At 38.9% G+C, this 20,079-nt stretch overlaps 2 protein-coding genes across 6 annotated transcripts in view; one reads left to right on the top strand and one right to left on the bottom strand.

Moving 5' to 3' along the window:
* Window positions 1-752: 752 nt before the first annotated feature.
* On the bottom strand, window positions 753-7,733 carry mdh1ab (malate dehydrogenase 1Ab, NAD (soluble)). The gene is made up of 9 exons (XM_085296239.1): window positions 7,581-7,733; window positions 7,003-7,101; window positions 6,528-6,624; window positions 5,057-5,232; window positions 4,659-4,781; window positions 4,374-4,550; window positions 3,109-3,222; window positions 1,566-1,655; window positions 753-1,314 (listed from the first exon to the last, which is right to left on the bottom strand). Exons 1-9 carry the CDS (start codon window positions 7,731-7,733, stop codon window positions 1,192-1,194), a joined length of 1,152 nt encoding a protein of 383 aa, XP_085152365.1. The 3' UTR covers window positions 753-1,191.
* Window positions 7,734-7,789: 56 nt separating this feature from the next.
* The window catches only part of wdpcp (WD repeat containing planar cell polarity effector), an 85,944-nt gene continuing 73,654 nt past the window's right edge, over window positions 7,790-20,079 (top strand). For 4 of the 5 annotated variants that reach the window (XM_085296235.1, XM_085296233.1, XM_085296236.1 and 1 more), the window contains exon 1: window positions 7,790-8,229. The gene's annotated coding sequence lies outside the window, so the exon portion shown is untranslated. The remainder of the gene's footprint in view (window positions 8,230-20,079) is intronic. The other variant, XM_085296234.1, reaches the window with a different exon arrangement.

Below are 20,079 nucleotides of genomic sequence, written 5' to 3'. Positions count from 1 at the left end.
GCTGCCCCTGCCTGGTGAAACTGTGTCATTTCACTGTAAGTGAATCACTACTTTACTTACTGTCCCCCCAAGTACCTGCTTTACCTGGGCTGCACACTGCAAGCAACAAGGTATAATCTCTGTAATAGAATAATGGTTGCATAAAGCCACATATCAAGTCTTAATAAGTTAACTTTATATTTTATCAGGACCCCATCTGTCCTGACTCCATCACAATCAGGTTGTGCCTATAGGAAATCAGAAAACTACTGAAGTCCAAACAGAGCTTTCAAAAACACCTCAAATTACTCACTATGCAAAATAGCACATAATAAAAATATGCATGCATAACTAATGTTAGTACACCATTTAAATTTTGCAATAGGACCCAATTTTAGTTACTTTATATACATACATAATATGTTAAATATACTACACAACTACAGATCACAAACTAATCGAGCATTTGCATCAAATTATCCTTAAACAGAATTGACTCATTGAGGCCCATCTGGTAACCTAGGGGATTCAAACAGCCTATTGTGAGTGCTTTAAAAGGCTGTGTGTGTCTCACACACACACACACACACACACACACACACACACACACACACACACACACACACACACACACACACACACACACACACACACACACACACACACACACACACACACACACAGTAGCTGAGGTTTACCAACTCAAGGCTTGTATTGCCAAAACCTGGAAAAAAATGACAGCATCCATGTATGGAAATCAATAATCAGACAACTTATTGTTTTTTCTATTAATTAATTTATTTTTAATTGTCTCAGCGTTAATATTCCAGTGTTTTAGGACTTCACTAGCTGTAAAACGGATCCATGTAATAATCAATAAAGGGAAAAAAAACAATGGAGAGAGCTTTAACTAGTAGTGGAGTTTCAGTGTACTGTATACTTATGGTGAGTGATACTTGTGCATCATGACGTACAACAACTGCTTTTGACTTAAACTTACCCAGTCATATGTAGTCAAAAGTATGACACATTTTTGTGATCTTGAATAACAATCAGATTCACATCGTTTGACATACAAATGCAACTTTACACCCATAAGCACCAACTCGCTCACACACAAGCACACAGTAATGGAGGGGCTGGTGGAGTGCTTCATCACAGGCGTGCATCTGGAGTTTTGAGGCTGTCTAAGTGCTGCTGTGCAGGCTCTAGTCATACTCCAAGGAAAGTCACAGCTGTGTCCCTCTCCTCCACCAGTTCAGCTGCAGTGGCATCCATCTTTGATTTGGAAAAATCATTGATTGCCAGACTGTCCACGATTTTCCAGGTCTTGTTCTGAAAAAAAGAAGTACCTTCAGTTTTGTTCTTTGATCTATAATGTTTCTAGAAATCCCCAAAATTTTATTTAATGCAAACTTTAATTTAAAAAGAAACAAACAAAACAAAATCAAAACAACAAAAACCCTATTCAATATAAAATCCACATCCAAAAAAAAGACAATGGAGGGTAATGCTAGTCTTAAGCTGCACTGAAAAGATGATGCTAGCTGCTAGAAGAATGGAGACAAAGTGAGATCGAGGCTTACCTGGATCTGGACAGGGAATGAGTAGATTAGGTCTTCAGGGACTCCATAGGAGTTGCCAGTTGAGTAAACACCCATAGAGGTAAACTCACCCTTAAAAAGGAAAAAACCTCATTAAAAGTGAATTTAAAATAAAATGCAGCCTTTCCAAATACTTTGCATCACTGACAATAGAACCATATGTAACCTGTCAGAAATCTGAAGCCGTTTTCACACCCGCAGCATTTAGTCCATTTAAATCAAACTCTGGTTTGTTTTACCCCTCTGGTGAGGTTCATGTGTGTTGGTTAAAACACAGTAATGGCACTCAGGTGTGGACCAAAACAACCGCACCACAACCTTTTGGAGGAAGTGGTCTTGATACGGTTCCAAGTGAACTCCAGAGCAGTTCGTTTATGGTGTGAACCTGAGCTGACCACGACAAAAAACAAACAACGACTACTTGTTTGTCCAAGTTTGAGCTTTTTTAAACACACACACACACACACACACACACACACACACACACACACACACACACACCCCTTAGTGAGGACCCTCATTGACATAATGCTTTCCCTAGCCCCTTACCCTAACCATCAAAAATGAATGCCTAATCCTAACCCTTATCCTAAACCTAACCATAACCTAATTGTTACCCTGACACTAAAACCACATTTTGAGCCTCAAACATGCCTTTAAATATGTGAGGACCGGGTTGTGTGTCCTCACAAGTGACTGCTGGTTCTCACAAGTATAGTAGAATGCAGATTTCGGTCGAACGAACGACAGACAGGTACTACAGATGTGCAAAGGTCTGTGCAGACTAGTAACCATCTGTGAAATGAATGCAAAGTGTGTCCAGAACACAGGACATTCTTTCTGCATTTACTTGCCGCAGACACATCTGGCCAGTGACCAGACTGAATACTCAGTGGTTTGTAGTGATGCATTTTGGTGTCCTTGGAGTTCTCTTGTATCTTTTTCTAGTGTTTTGATTTGTTTTCACACAGGAAAAAAAATCCAAGTTTATAAACTCAATCGTTCTGCTACGATGAAGGAAGTATAAATAAATGAAAAATAATCTAATTTGCTACAGTGCATCTTGAGTATAGGATCTTGTTAGATTTAGGAACCTACAGTTTGTCAAAATAGTTGCAAATTAATATCAATGGTGCAAAGGGGGCATCATCCTAACATGTCAAAAATAATGGTGGTCACCAGTGCTACCCCTCAGTGTTCTAGCAGATGCACCTATAGTGTAAACTTGAAAATCTTCGGTGAGGACCTTTGACCTTGAGTTTTAAACTCATCTGAGATTTTTAGTAGATGCACCTATGGTATCAATATGAAAAGCCTACATCACCCCATTCCAGTTATTGCATTCACAAACTTGAATGTCCATGCCACTGTCTGCCCAATGACAATACCCCAGCAGGCTTTTACAGCTGAGGGGTAAAAAGTGCAAAATGGATCTTTAAACGTCAGAATAATTACTTCTTATCAGAACAGTGCAACATGCAAAAATTCCCAAATGACCGATATAACAAACAGATGTAGGATTTACCTCATGGGTGCCTGACCAGATGTCTCTCATGTGGTCACAGATGGCCTTGGCTGCAGACATGGCACTAGAAAGTTTCCTGGCCTTGATGACTGCAGCACCTCTCTGTTGCACAGTCTGCAAAGTAAGAACATGGGCCATTAAATGAAAATGCAGGAGTGTTATTGAGCTCTGTGACTAGGTTTGATTTTGAGAATCAGTTCTCTTTATCAACTGGACTCATGTAAATGCTGCCCCTGCCTACTACTACTATACTTACTGTCCCCCAAATATCTGCTTTACATGTGCTGCACACTGCAAGCAACAAGGTATAATCGTGTTCTCCCTTTGTTCATAAGTGGCAGATTGACACAAGGACCGGTACACTGTTTGTAGCGATGCAGAGATTGTTGTAATGAAGAGAGCTGATCATGACAGTGAAGCTGTCAGGTAAGGACAGGAACATAGGGTATTGCTACAAAATGTGTGAAGAATAAGATTAGAGACAAGCACCTTCTAGGTAAGGGTTGTTTCAGGCATACCTACCTGAAAGAACCCAGGATAGACCCAACAAATATGACTTGGAGGTTTTGGAAACACACCCTGAGGATTTTTGACCATTCTGCAAATCTTTGAGGTTTTTGGTTCCCAAAAAAAACAAAACAAAACAAAACAAAAAAAAACGCATGTTTTTGAATGTCTTCCAGAAAATATTTTGCTTGAAGGAAAATTACATGTTTGCTAGCAGAAAAGGGGCCTCATACAAGTGCTTATAGTTTGTCTTTAGAGCAAGCTCAAGGCTGACTTCTCTGTAGCCATTATCACTTAAATTTAGTCAGTGGTGCTCAAGGCTCCAAAATAAATGTGGCATTTGAAAAACTGAACTCCAAACCTATAACCACATAAAATTAGACTGTTTGCCTATACAGATGAATAATTTTGCAGTTCAAATAGACTTGGAAAACAGGTGAGTATATCAGCTCAGCCTAAAAAAGGGACTTCATGTCTTACTGACATCTGCCCGCATGAACAGTGACCGGAAAACTGACTATTGTGCAAATTTAAAAAAAAAAAGAAAAAAAAGAGCATTGTTAAACCACAAATGTAACCACTAATGTTCAGAACCATTAATCTTATTAGGAGTGTCAGGATGAAGAAAAGATAGAACAATGAAGTAAAATATGAGGATTATATTATAGGCCTTTTCTCAAGCACAGCCAAAAGCATCCGAGTGCGAGTACACTCCAGCTATAAAATATCATGCTTTCATCTAGAAATCAATAACTCACAGTAATGAAATCGCCTTTAAGCCAATCATCATCCTTGATTGCATCAAAGCAGGTCAGCTCACTGCCGGACATGTTGACCTTGCAGTGGTGAACATCTGGGTATTGTGTGGAGGAGTGGTTCCCCCAGATGATCACATTCTTCACCTGAGTGGCTGGAATACCACAGCGCATTGCCACCTACAGGATACGAAGAAAAGCCAGGTTTGCAGTCAGCCAAGATTAACAATGTGGCTGCCAAACGTCTGAGACCACCATCAGAAAGTGAAAGAAGTGAGAGGACTGTACCTGAGAGCGAGCCCGGTTGTGGTCCAGACGGGTGAGGCAGGAAAAGTTCTCTTTGGGGATAGAGGGAGCAGACTTTGCTGCAACCAGACAGTTGGTGTTGGCAGGGTTTCCCACAACCAGCACCTGAACACACATAAACCAATTTAAAAACATATGCCATGCAGATTTTATGTCTTATTACTATCATGAGTAAATCGAGCAAACTTGTATTATGCAACACCGAGAAGGGAAAAATGTTTTGGCATCAGGAAATACTTCATTAGGATTTTGCCATTTTTCCCAGAAGCACAAAATGTTTAGGAAACATTTCTATTTGGCAGAGGCTGAGAAGTTTCTTTCAAATTTGCTCACTTGACAGGAAGGGAGTGTTTTACATCAGAAAATATGCTTCTAATTACCTTCACAGTCTTCTTGGCATACTTATCCAGGGCAGCTCCCTGGCTCTTAAAGATGGCCACATTCGCTTTAAGGAGGTCCTTCCTCTCCATACCCTCCTTTCTGGGCATTGAGCCCACCAAGATGGCTGCATCCAGGTCCTTGAAGGCTACCTCCTCTTTGTCAGTGGGTATGATCTCTGTAGAAGGAGAAAATTAATTGACAATAGGTTTTTAGTACTTTACTCTTTGGCAATTTGTCAACTTTGAACCTTGAGAGGGATTATTAAGTTCATAGTGGAATTTGTTCCTGAAGGGAAGCAGTCAAATCAAATGTGACAATTGGAAAAAAATGAATTCCTTTTAAATTAATGGCACATCAGATCTTTACTGCAATATGGGAACATGGTGTCAGCTCCTGATAAAAGTTGCATGAGTAAAAGTTGCTCACACACACACTCCCTAAAACTGTTATAACAAAAGAACATGAGGTCCACAGGAAGTCCTTCCTGTTTGTGTTGTGCATCTGACATTTACAGTGTTGACTCTTTAATTGTTTGAGACAAAGCATCACTCTAAAGTGCAGTCATAAGATTTAGAAAAATGGTGACCAGTTTGATGAGAACTGCATTTATCTTTGTCTTGATGTGCATGAGGTGTTGTCTTTGCATCGTGGCTGGCTAATACAGGGGCCTCTTTCAGCCCCCGTGCAAACAAAAGCAAAGGACAGCACCATTGCAAAGTAAAAATTCCAGGTCACAATGGAGATGGCACATAGTGGCGCCTCATGACTGAGTCCATGACAGCAGGAACGAAACACACAAACAAACAAAAAAAAAAAAACTGGGTCCATACAAGAAAACGAGCCCATTTGTGCAAACCAAATCTTTAAAGCATTCAAGAAAAACCACCACCTCCAACAAAAATGGTGTAGGTTCCTCTTATTAGCTAACATCTGCTCATGGATCATATTTTGGGATATGTAGGTATAGAAGGAAAGGTGGATTAAAACATTTACAAGGTGATCCCTCTGCCAAAAAAAAAATAATAATAATAAATAAAAAAATCCACACACACACATGAAGAAATGGTATCTGTATAAATGGAAATAAAAACAAAAAAATAAAAACACCATTGTTTGCCTCCAGCAAGGCATTCTTTTTCATGAACGATGGGAAGATTGAGCGTGAGTTGGAACAGCAGATCTCATTTGTCATATGGTCGTTTAAGAATTTATTTAAGTGTATTGAAGTATCACAGGCAGTTCTATTATTAACAATAGAAAAGGCTGAAAGCAAAGAAAAGAAAAAACAAAAAAGATAATTTAGCTACTTCTGCTCTCAAATATCCCACTTGTCAAAAAAAGAAAAAATGCCTATACAAAAAAAAACTAAACAAAAGAACACCCAAAAACAACACCACAAAAAAAAAAAAAAAAAAAAAAAAAAAAAAAAAAACCCCACACACTGGCATTGCTCAATTATTAAAGGACTACCTTTCAGAAGTGGAAGGGCACAGTCCTGCAGCTCCATGACTACACCTTCCAGGACCGGCAGCATGGGGGTGATGTCCAACAGGAGCAAAATGATTGGCTGCCAGAAGAAAAAGGAAATAACTGAATTTAAATGCAATTGCATAATAACCCCTGTATACAATTACATGTCAGCAGGAGACTTAGTTCTCTGCGACAGCATGGGAAGGCCTAAGCCATGTACCAATTGGATCAAGTGCTCTTGGCACAAGATCCGCTTCATTGACTTCAAGGACAGTCCAGGTTGATCTGGGCGGTCATAAATAAGCTAGTGTAACCTGATCAATTTCCAAAGGAACAACATACAGTATGTGCAATGTCATCCCAGATATGACCTGGAAAATTTGTGACAGTCCCAGCTGTCAGTTTTATGGGTGCGCCTGGTGACAGGCAGAAGGAACTGAGTGTTTAACAAGCGCAGGGCAAAACCCTTCTTTACCTGGTCTTGGCCAAACACATCTCCTTTGGCAATGCTGAACAACAGGGAATAGGCAATCTGCCCAGCAGCACCGGTCACCAGAACTCTAATAGGCTCAGCCTGCAAGACACAAGGTGAAGAAATCTGCTGTTAACAATCACAGTATTGAATTCTCTCATAAGACAAGCATGAAAGTTTAACTGGAGCTGCACGTGGGCTGGGTGTCCATTCTTGTCTAAAAGATTTAGTAAAGCAGGGGGTGAGTTCAAAAATAGCCCTGTGCCTGCAGACACGATTTAGGGTTGCATAACAAACGAGTATATACTTGGGGGATCAGGTTCATCGCCATCTTTGACACTTATTCGATAGCATCAATTTAAAATAACCAAAATAAGAAAAGTGTCACGTGACTTTGACACGAAAGGAGACTTTTTAAATAAAGTCAACTTTTGAGTCCTCTGGTTGGCTGCGTCATGCCGTGAGCTAGAAACAACGCATACCTTACTTTGTGAATTTCCTGCATTAGCAGGGTGAATATCAGTTTAATCTCCAGTGCAGAAAAAAATAAGTTAACCAACATATTTACTGTATCTACTCACCATACTGCCAAGACAAGCAAGACGTCCCTCACGTTTCTCTGTTTCTCCCACTTGTCGCTCAAGCCAGAGGTCACTCGTATTTAAGCTCTTTTGATTACGACACTTACAATCGCCAAACGGCAGCTTGAGGATCCATGTAGTTGTAGTTTTCATCGTTTGTGTAGTCTTTTAGGTATTTTTCAAATGCTACATAAATAAGCCAGCTTCAACAAGAAAGGTATTAGCAAGCAAATAAACAATCCTACAGACTGCAGTACCGTTACCAATGCTATAAAAAAGGCTCCTCCATGATATCGATATTTACTGTGCTAGCTGGTTAGCATAGCCTTGGAAGATTCGCTTACCGTTGCTTAGCGACCTTGCTAGTAGCGTGAGTGCAGTTTGTCATTAGCTTAGCAAACAGATGCACAGACAAACAGATGGTGCATTTAATTTGGCAGAGCAGTGAGATGATCAGGTGAGACTATCTTTATATATCGAGGTATAGTACAGTTCGTACAAGTCTACGTTAATGCTAGTTGCTATCTATCTGTAGTGAACAGTCAGTATGAAAGTTTTGTAGTAGCTATTAAGTTTAAGAAAACGCTGAAGTCAATCGGGTGGAGAAAGAACAGACACTGCTGCAGCCCTCGTCAATGAGATAATTGAGGTGAGTTGTTAATAACCTGCTTCTTTCGATATCCCCGTGTCCTTCATGGCGGCGGTGTTATGGACCATTCTACAATTGCAGGATATTTTCTGTTGTCTCACGTGAATTTGAAAACAATTCATGCACAAAATACTAGAACATTTATTTGTTGTGTAAAATTAAACCTGCACTGGGACAAAATGTAAACCTAGTAGTTGAAAAAGTGGTCCCAAAATATTTAAAATGCAAAACAGCCTCCCCCCCGCATGTCAACTAACAGTAAAATACTTAAAATACGTTATAAATCTTTTGTTGTTATTGTTTTTCTGTGTTTGTTGACATATTTCTCCTATAATACAGCAATAACTCAGAACAATAATTATCCTCTGCAAATTTTGTCCCACCGTATATGCACAACCCTGATACTGAAACCTATTCAGTCTGGGAAGGGAAAAGACAGAACCGTCCCGAAAGAAGACGAAATGGCACGATTGAGTTGTGTGTTAACAATATGGGTCAACTAAAAGTCAGACCTCTTTGATACATTTAGCATTTTTCCCTTGTAGTATGTTCTGACTAGACTGAGTCAATGCAACCTTGTTACCCGTGTAACCAAAATAAAATTAATTAATTTAGGTTTCCTTCCTTTTATATAACTACATTTATCCTTGACTGTCACAGTGCATTAGGTTCCAGAGCTCACATCTGTCAATTACCTGTTTTGCGCCACTATGTTAAATACATATAAAGCGAAGCATAACAAAGTAATATTTTATTGAGAAAAACATTTCTGTTTACCTGAACATTTTTTTTCTAATCTACAAATTCAAACTCATATATCCATTCTGCATACAAGTGTTTAATCTGTTGCCTTTGTAATGAATAGTATTTTTAAGATTTCAAAATAAATGCTGAAATTCCTAATAAGGGTTGACTACTGAAAGGTTGGTTAAGATAGATTTTAAGTTGCTTAAGTTAACATAAATTAAGTCTTAATTTAATGAGTATTTAGTATGAGGGTGACTATCTTTAATCTAATGGTCAAAGATTTATTGAATAATACTTTTAAAATCAACGTTTCCAGACTGAAGTATTGGCAGCAGGGTTGTGCCAAGCATAGCATACAGTAACTAAAATATCTTATAAAAAGTGTATTTTTGATTTTGAAGTTGGACAGATACATTTTTTTTAACAATTTTTTTGTTTTTTTTAAATATATAACAGAAATTTATAAAATGAAAGGTTGCATTTTTTTAAGCATAAATTGTTCTTCAGTTGTAGTTGTGCTAACACAATAATCTTAATAGTTCTTTATGTAAATTCTTTTTGTAGTTTTTTGCCTTTAAAGTAATCGTCTGGACCTATCATAGCCAAGGTATGACAGAGTGAAGTATTTTTTAAAGGAAAGTCTTTAAATGTGTCTTTATTTGCCCATTATTGTTAAATTGTGCTTGAATATAAGTTATGATCTGTTTTAAACGAGTCCTCTCCTGTTGTGAGTCTCCTCACCTGTACTTCCTCAGGAAGGGAAGTGTTTCTTTCTGCTATCTTGTTTTAAGTTGATCGGTTGGTTGAACGTGAGCATCAATATTTTATGGCTTCATTACAGGCTCATTACATGACTTGAACAAAAAGCAAATGAGATACTGTTACACCTGAATGGTATCAGACTTACTCCAGACTAAACCGAATACCAATTACATTCACAGCCCCTGTTTTTAGACACTTTGCTAGTAAATGAGTCATATCAAAAAATGATATATATATTTAAACTGTTCAGTTCAATTCAGTTTTATTTTTTCCCTAATCGCTTTTTGACGCAATACCAGGTTGGACCTGTTTTACCTTCAGAATTGCCTTAATTCTTGATTTTCTCCATTGGCTGCACATCCATGATGTCATGCTCCCATTCCACACCAATCCAAAAGTGGTGTTTTGGCTTAGATCCAGTCCAAACACCACTGTGTTTTATGAACTACATCTCAAGATTTGATGGCTGTGGAGAACATTTGAGTTAAGTGAACTCACTGTTATGCTCAGGAAACCAGTGTATTCAGAAGTTGGGTACAATGCTCAGGTAGGATGTGGTGTTTACTCAGTGTCCAAGGGCATGTGCAAAGAAAATATTCCCATTATCCCATAACACCATTAACCCTGGAGCACCCATGGGGTCAGATCCGACCCTATGGGTTCTCCAGGGTTAAAGCACCACCAGCAGCCTGAACTGGTGATATGAGGTGGTTTGTATTTTATTTTCAGCAAGTTCTGATCACACTGTCCAAATGTTGAAACAGAAATTAAGACTCATCAAACCATGCAGTGTTTTACAAACCCTATATTATCCAATTTTGTGATTCTGTAGGAATAAATCACCTTTCTACCGCATTCTGATGCATGGTCTGAACTTCAGGAGATCAGCCATTGTCTATGTCTAAACGGATTGAGTTGTTGCCGTGTGATTAGCGGATTAGATATTTTGGGCAAATGAGAAGTTGAACATGTGTATCTAATAAAGTGACTAGTGAGTGTATATTATTCTGATTGAGGTATTGATAGTTTGAGCACATTTGTTTTGGTTCGTTTTTTGATATTTGGGATTGTTTTGGTTATTTGTAGATAGGAGTAGGCGTATTTGGACGTGTAAGGGATGACAAAGTGGCTTACTGATGTCAAAAGCTTTAGGACATCACAGTTTCCCCCCCCCCCCCCCCCCTTTTTTAAATTGAAATTGAAGCAATTCAAGTTAAGTTATCATCTGTCTGTATAATGGCAGTGTGACCACTACACTCGCTGATGTATTATTAAACTAGTGCTGTAGTCTGTGCTGTTGTGAATTGTGAGAAAAGGTAAAGCAACAAAGGATAGACTTTCAGGTCAGGACTTTATCCTAAACCAAGACTAGAAAAACAGTAGGTTTCAAATGATTTCTCCAGACTTAAACTCCATCGAGCTGGTTTGGGAACTGGACAGAAGGTTTTGAGTAAGTAAACTACAACTGCAACAAAGCACTGGAACAAACACAGCAGGAGTTTTATCCACATTAGAGACAGACTGCAATGAGTAGACGTGTTTGGCTGATGAATGAATGGATAAATTTGTCCAGCACCAATCAATAACATCTCAGATACGTGGACATATTCTTTATCCATACTTCTGTGGCAAAATTGTTTTTATCATCTTATAGGAATTGGAAGTGAAAAGCGATCTTATACTCCTCATACCAATTTACTGTCTTAAAGATACATTTTTGTAATTATTATTCCATTGCAATAATGTTTGATTGCACACAGCTGCAGACTAAAGTTTGCAAAGCTGAAATCTTGCTTGACAGCGGTCTAGCGACTGATGGACAAGGGTCAAAATAATTAATCAAATTACATTCACATATTTTCCTCAGTCCAAAAGTGTCTGTAAAGCCTAAGGCACAAGATTAACCCAAACCACCACCAATTCTCTATCCAAAGCCTAAATCTGCCCCATCTGCTAGTGACAGAGGCCTACACCAATGCTTCTCTTCTCAAAAGGCTCTGAATTTGATAGCCTGATTCATAGCTGTTTGAAGCAGCTGCTGCAACCTGGCAGTGCTCCTCTGAGGTGCAGGAAGATTTTTACCCCTCTGCGTGAAAGGTACTTGTGTCTTTGAATGATATCGGAAAGGGACAAACAGGTTTTCACAGCTTTGTGTAGGGCTGCTGTTTAAACACAATGTCTGCATAGTATTATGTTAGTTTTTTAAGAAGTGAGATATTGTATGGTCTACTTATTTACATATAGTTTTTTTTTCTTCACTTGCCTCCCATTTTATAACATGAAGGAGTGAGATTTCTGGGGGGGATATATATGCCACTGTACCTGAGATGGAGCCAGGATGCACTGTGCTTTAAGTTAAACCACGAACCCAAAGATGGCAACTTTTCATGGCAACCATATTCCTGTTTGTTAACTGTATAAGCTTTATAAATAAAAGCAAAGCTAATAATGCAAATTTGTTGTGAATTAATAAGTTAATACAAGTATTTTACCTCTCAGTGGATTGATTGATGGATTTCCCCCTCTTACAGATGCCCATTAGAACTCAGAAACGGTTCATTTGATGTATGAAAAACATTAAATCTTGATGGATTCAGGTTGGACTCATTAAAAAGACACAAATATCATTTTCACAAAGTGAAAGTTTTTTGACTGAATATGGTTCATAGTTATAATTAAAAGCATAGTTAAAAGTTTTCGTCAAAATGTGGTATTTGCAGCTGACTTTTAAATCAAAACTCTGAGCATAACCTGCTTCAGTCTAGTCTGTGTCCAGCATAAGTTACCGTATCACTTCTGACCCAATGAAAACTTTGATTTTAAGCCCAATATACCCCGTTAAGCCATTAATATCATGCGTTCCACTCCATACCTCTGTGCGATCAGGTGATTTTAATATTGTTTAATATTAGAGATAATTAATTTTTATGTGAATTAGGTCAAAATCACACTGTTACTGAAATTTGTCAGCATTGCCTTGTTGTATTTCTTTTACCTGCTTGATTTAGAAGTAACTCCATATTTTGCTAACTCAGTGATAATGTTGTTTACAGGATATTCACCTGCCTTTCAGCTAACCTACAGCCTCAAACTTGTTGACCCACTGAAATCATCCAAAATCCCCCAAAGGTTTATAATGACATGCCACGTGACCGTGATGACTGCGCATATTCAGAGGAGTTTGTTGTTGCTGTCACTCCCGTGTTTATTACCATGGCAGTCTCCACAGTCAGGTTGACATGAGGGGATTAGCATACTTTTCTTTGTTAAAAGGAAATCGGAATGAAACCAAGAAAAGCAGCAGCACACATGATAATATCTGGTGCCAGTTTATTTGCAGAGCAGCCTGATGTTCTGTGTTTGTGTGTGTGCGTGTGCGCCAGGTGAAACCGGAGCACCGAAAGAAAAATAGAGGTGTGAAAGTTTCCCCATGCACAAATCTTAAACCACAAAAACACACTCACACATGTGCAGTGTGATCACTCTCAGTGATGTCTAGATTTTATGAACATATATGTCCACACATACAAAGTACATTTCAAAATCTGGATAAGTGCTTGTCAGCATTTCCTTTGTCCACTCGATCACCTCCTCTTTTTTTGTTCCCTGACCTGTTCACCTCCCTCATCTCCACCCGCTCTGTCCTCTTCTACTTTATCTCCCCTTATTCTGCTCCTCCACTTGTCCCCGCATAGTACACCTGAGTGACCCTGTTACATGGGAGGCTGATAGCCAGCACACCCACCGGCCTCTATATCACCCTCTTATCTGCGCTGCTAGACCAAATAGCCCTCACAGTGAACCGCCAGACACCATGAGATAGTGGGCTGCATTCACACGAGTGCACATGCACACATACGCAGCAGATAACTACATCACTGTCACTGTTATCTCTCATCATATTCAATTTCTGTATCCTCGTGCCATCACCTTGCTTACTTGTTGGCATATCTGTCTCCGCAGTGTCATGTCTCTGTCTTAGATTAATTGATGAAGCTTTAGATCAGATGCAGCAGATGATGTTTGTTCCATTATTTATCTACACACTGTAATGCATGCAGGTGCTGTGTTGTTTGAACTTGTGTGGCCCCATCCTGTTGGGATATTATTTGCAGTAACCATAATAATTCACTAGATGTCAGTATATGGCTACAGTTTACCTGTAAGTCATAGATGACTCTTCACGCAGCACTTGGAAAAAACTGCTGATGGATTTGTATTGAAGACTATCCAAAAGCACTTGTTGCTGCAGCAGGCTGGCAGCAGAATGGGAACAGCTGTCAGTTTTACTGGAATTTGACATGAAAAGGGATTCAGACCTTTTTTAATCTAGACCCACGCCGTAACACGGCACTGCTCAGTTGTCTTAAACATGAAAACCATTTTTGCAACAGTGCATTGTCTAAACCTATTCCAAAAAATATACAAGGAAAGTTTAGGAAAGTTAGCAGTCACGTGTGCTTTAAGCAAGAAGGTGTGGATTAAAAAAAAAAATCGTGGGGTCAGTTTGCACAACATACACATACCAATTATACACAATTATATACACAAATTATACAAGACACATTCAATGCATCATTTAAACCCATATGATGAAATACAATTTAAAATGTGAAGTAAAACAAGTAAGGACAATTAAGAAAAAAAGTGAAAATGGCAATTATTTAATGATATACTGGGGTTGTTAGCACTGTATAAGAAGAGCATACGTTTGTGAAAAGGGGTACATGGAAATGGTGTTAGTGAGGTAGATTACCTAATGTAGAATGTATTACCTAATGTCTAAGCAAGGATTGTGGGACATAAAATATTAAAAGTCTGGTAACATTGCACATAAAGGCAAACAGAGAGAGACAAATGGTTAAAAAGAAGCTGGGTAAAGGTCATGTGTGAATGCTCGAATTCTACACCCAGATTTGTTCTCAACTTTTTTTTTTTAAATTGTGTAGTTTTTACTAAAAGTTCAACCTAACATTCCACATACGATTTATGCTTTAGCTTTAAAAGTAAAAAAAACAACAACAGTCTTTTGTTTTGTGATAAATAAAATAGAGTGGATCAGATCTTCTGAATCACTGATAATTAACGTTCTTCCCCTGACCCCACTGATTTTAATCTTTTATTTACAATAAAAAAATTATCCTAATTGAATTTTAATTAAATGGTCGTAAATATAATAGTACCAGCAAATTTTTTAATTCCCCTACACAAAAATCATTTATGTTAACTTCATATTTCCCTCCCATTATCTGCACCTGAACTGCTGTAGGTCCGGGCCTATATATTTTCAAATAAAAGCTAAATCGGTGTGTAAAAACATTTGATTTATGTGAAATTAATACAAAACAAATATTTAGAAACCCCCCTCCCAACTTTAAAGATTTGGTGCACTTGCAAAACTAATATGAGATGTAGAGGAAATGTCACCATACTAAACTACATGTTTGGTATAAGTAAACATGTATGTTCAGGTTTGGGTTACTTTATTTATTCCCTTTAGATTTGGTCTGCAGTCATCCATCCTCACATATGCGCTCCCAAAAACAAAAATGATCATAATTTTGGGCTTCATCTAACCCACAAAGTAACATCTATAATTTTCTAATTTGTGTGTTTGAGGTGTTGTTCTGAGGTTCTTAAATCTTGCCCTGACAAATGTCAGTTCTTGCATAATTTAGACTAAAACTTAAAAAAAAACCCTGAGCTATAGCTAAACATTTTCTAACTAAACTGAAATGGGCAAAACAGCTTTAAGTGGAAACTTACAGAAAGGTCTGACTTGAAAACAAAACTAATCAAAAATACAAGACTGTCATAACTTTGCTTACCTATGTACTGATATTTCTTGAGCTGGTTGCTTTCACTGTCTGTGATTGAAACCTGAGAAGCACTCTGATTATGTTGGCATGCTGTGAAAATGATGATGGTGATGATGATGATGATGATGATGATATAAAAAAACAACAACTAAGCCCTCAATCAATAAGAACACAGACCTCTGCAAACACACTAACGTAACTTTTTGGCACTGATGCAGAACTATTCAATTAAATCTCATAATGTACACACACCGAGCCATCCTCAGAGGTGTGTTTCTTCCTGTGAGCAAGCCTCACTCACACTCTGCCAATCTCCCTTCCTCTTTCTCCCAGAGGTGTTTGCATAAGGAAATGGTCCGTGAAATGGGTTTGATGGAATCAAACTCTATATTAAGACAAATACATATTTCACAGCAATTGATGGACTGATTGATGGGGCTCTGTCTTCATTTCCTCAGAGAAGATCTTTATCAGAAACAGTAATATGAAGGATCATGGCTCGGCTTGTTTCGGAGGGGAGAGTTGTTCACTTGTCGTGTTATGACTTTGAATGATTCTTGCTAGAAGTGTCTGTAGGTGTATTTATGTGCTTCCAGAGCACCTTTTCTCTTTACCATGCCCACAAGGGGGCACTAAACTGCCACATGTTGTGCATTGGGTCCTCACTGAAAACTTATTCCCTGTTCTCTCTGCTGTTGACGGCAACCAACGCATGGAAAACTCACTGAAGGATGACCAGAAATGCTGCAGCAACAATATCCTGGACCCACAGCCAGTTGACGTGGTGGCAAGCTCGCACAGGAGAGGACAGAGTGGAATGTGGTTCACATTTGTTTTTATCAATGCAACTGTTGTTTTAGCATAACAAGTCTGGCTCACAAACCCCCCTCTGACCCACCCCAGCAAGCCCACTCGCACCACCTTTCATTAACTTCAAAATCCAAATCCATCCAACTGGACCAGCGATGGCAACTTGCTGCCGATGCTGGCGGTCACACCCCTCTGCACAGCCATAATGGGCCGTGGCACAATTGGGGGCCACGTAACCGACAGCATTCCAGGTCCTTCCAAGAGGCCAGTTGCCTGCAGGTTACCAGCAACACCGCCTGTCCCTGTTTGTCTGCTCTTTCTAAAAGGAAAGAATGTTTTCCCCCACAACATGGCTGTGTGGGGATTAAGGCCCATTCTGAGTGGCCCCGGGTCGTGCAGCAGATGTTAGCCAGGATAGCACTCGTTGCCGTGCCGACAGTGAGCCGGCGGGATCGTCCCACCCAGACGACGTTAAGCCTATGGGCATGCATGGGAGAGAAGGGGGTGAAGGGAAGGTTCTGTCACACATTATAGAGAATGGCGTTGGGAAACTTGTTTCCACAGTCACATGATTCATCTGCACTGTTTCACATACAGTGTAGAAAAATATTGGCACTCCTCAAAGAGCTTTTGATCTTCCCCTCAAGGAAAATCACAAGTAAAGCGAAAAAAATATTGTTTATTCTGTTAAATAATTATTTTAAATAGGATTGTATTTACTCAGTCTGGTTTTAAGTTGATTGGACAGCTAATGACTAATTTCACTTTCCACCAATCACAGTTGTGACTTCACCTGTAAAGCAAACTGGCTGAAGCAAATCTATTAGGTTTTTATATGCCACAGGAAGTCCATGACATTGGATGACTTCAAATGATGAAAGGTAAAATTACTGGTAGTGACACAAAGTGGAGGCGAAGTAGTAGTAGTAGTAGTAGTAGTAGTATAGTATAATTATTTTACCAATCATGGGTACGTATATAGCCTTTCTTTAGCCTGGCACACATAAAGCTGAAAAGTTGTGGATGGCAAGGTTTGTGTTTTGGATACTTTTGAGTGACATGGAACATCTAGACCATAAGTGTCAAACTCTGGCCCAGCCTAATTATATTTGGCCTGCAAAGCCATACCAAATTACTATTAGAACTGGCCTACTGGTATTATACAGCTAATATATATATTGTTTAGTATTAAGCTTTGCTTGTTCCATATTCAGTTTTTCAGCAACACTTGTTTGAGTCCATAAGAAAAGATTCATTCTTATATCTGGAGGAAGATTTTTTTTTCAATAAATATTAATGTTAGCCCGCGACTTTGTTCCAGTTTTGCATTTTGGCCCACTGTGTATTTGAGTTTGACACCCCTGATCTAGACAATAATTTAGCTGCTTAGTGAGTGGGTATTATATTATAGGTGTCTACCAGGAGCATGATGGCAAATACTTAAATTGTACTTATGCAAATAATAATGGCCCTGTAGTTAAAAGTCCAACTTGTTAAAGACTGTTAAAGGAGTTGAGACTTAAGGCTTTTGCTAGTGTTCTTTTTAACTTACCCACATAATGATGAGCAATTACTAAATGTACAGATGGCATTATAGGTAATGGAAACATGAAGTTTTTGGGGGGGGGTTTAAAACAGGATGAAAAAATGGTTGACAGTCAGCTGTAGCTATTCAACTAATTGTGGTAAACTTTGAATTGTAGGTGTGTCAAAGTTTGTATAGCTGTTTGATGTGAAAGATGAGCTGTTTTCTTGAAGTCAGACAGGGCTAACTGCAGGGTGAATGTGTTTAACACGGGGCCCTGTTCAGCCCCTGTGCTACTCTTAACTGTCAAGCTCAATGGAAACAGGATACAGGGCCTGACAAGACATGACTTGACCCAACGATCCTGCATGTACAACAGAAATGAGTGCTGTAAAATTTCCCTTTAAATAAAAGCTCCCAGGCCTCAGGTAGAGGACCTGAGCTTGAAGTATAACTGAACCTGTAAGACTCCATGTGTGTGTCAAAGGGAAGTAAAGATAGGTCATGAGTCTAAAAGAACACAACACTGAAATGTGTGTGCGTGCGCACGCGTGTGTGTGCATGTGTGTCATGGGGTGCAGGCCATGCCATTCAGTCCCATAATGACTGTACTCTTGGAGGAGTGTTGGGCAGGACAGTGCTGTTTTTACGCATGGCTGGATGCTTGGGCTCTCAGACAGATGGAGAATAGCCAAGTGTGTGTGTGTGTGTGTGTGTGTGTGTGTGTGCATACTTGTGTGTGCACTGTTGTCTTATTTTGTACTCTGATTTTAAACCTCCTCACCAGTTTCACTGACCTCTTTATTGCAGGCAGCAAATTATCAGACTCTGTAATGATGGAAAGCTGAAAATGCGTCAGAAAACCGTAGCGACACAAAGGCCAAACTTTACCTGGGGTTTTTGTTTATTATACAAACCCTTTGTAACCAAGGTAATGGCTTTTATGCGTATGCATAAATGCATGCAGTTTTTGGAGATTTTAACATTTCGTCTAGCAGATAATGGTGAACAGGTATAGAAAGAAATTAAGAAACTGGTTTCCACTTAGGGCTGCTCGATTATGGTCTAAATAATCCTTACTGATTAGATTCATTAAATTGAATAGATTCATATCAAAAACATTATATTGCTTGACAGGGGATGGGCACTTTCACCAGAGATGCTTGCCTGGAAAAGAACCAAAGATAGCACCCCACCCCTAACTGCTTGGAAGTGACTGCAGATAGCTGGCAGACCTTTAGCGTTACCTGCTGCAGTTTTCACTTTGTCTCATTTCTGTTTATTGTTCTTGACTTTTTGACAGCTATACTCTGCTTTGGCTTTGCATGTTTCTTATGTTTGCACAGTAGCAACTAATGTTGAAGTTCCACAACACCTGGTAGTTTGTAGTATTCTTCTATTATTTTTGTTTTTCTGTTGACGCCAGAGCATTAGATTCTATTGGGCACCTTTAAAGTCAAGGCAAACTGTACTATATATAGTCTAAGAAAAAAGCTAGGTAGCATGGTCATTTAAAAAGTAACCTAGTTACTCTTTATATATTCAGAAATATTTGGTTAAAAAGTTATTCTTTTTTCATTTGTAGTTTTTATGAAATTGTTAAGTTTGATTAACCACTCAAGTGATATTCCTGTTACCTAAACAACAGCAAGAAATCCACTGATGAGGACCTATACTTTTCCTACTGCTGTTTCATATTTATATTAGTACTGTGTTGATTTGTTGGCCTTCGTGACTTCGGTCATACCATTATGCCAAGATTTTATAGTTAAACTTCACAGGCAATTTGTTTTCCTTTACCAAATACTTGGTAAATATGATTTTAACACCATCTTTGACTAAATTCCTTCAGAATCTATGAATTGGACAAGCTGAATAAAGTTTGATTATTACAGCTGCTGTCATAGAATTGGTTTTAATCTGTAGATTATGTTCATTGCAGTCTCCACATAGACCCTGCAGTGATGCTCATGACAGACAACTGCCAGCTAAAGAGAAGAAGAGTTGGGAGTCGATGCGAGAAAGGATTTTATTTCCTCTTCTAAGTTGACGGCAGCGGTGGGAGAACAGAGATAGGACACCAGTGTCCATCTCTGAGGTCACAGCAAAGAGAACAAACCTCTTGCTCTGAGTGTCATCGACGTCCGACCGCTCTGCGCCATGTCAACCTGTCAGAAAGACAGATGG

Source organism: Mchenga conophoros, linkage group LG13, assembly GCF_057382185.1.
Source record: "Mchenga conophoros isolate Kocher_MC1m ecotype Shallow Benthic linkage group LG13, M_conophoros_male_GT1.1, whole genome shotgun sequence".
In the NCBI taxonomy this organism is placed as follows: Eukaryota; Metazoa; Chordata; class Actinopteri; order Cichliformes; family Cichlidae; genus Mchenga; species Mchenga conophoros.
Note: the sequence above shows the minus strand (reverse complement) of the source record. Positions and strands in the feature narration are given on the sequence as shown.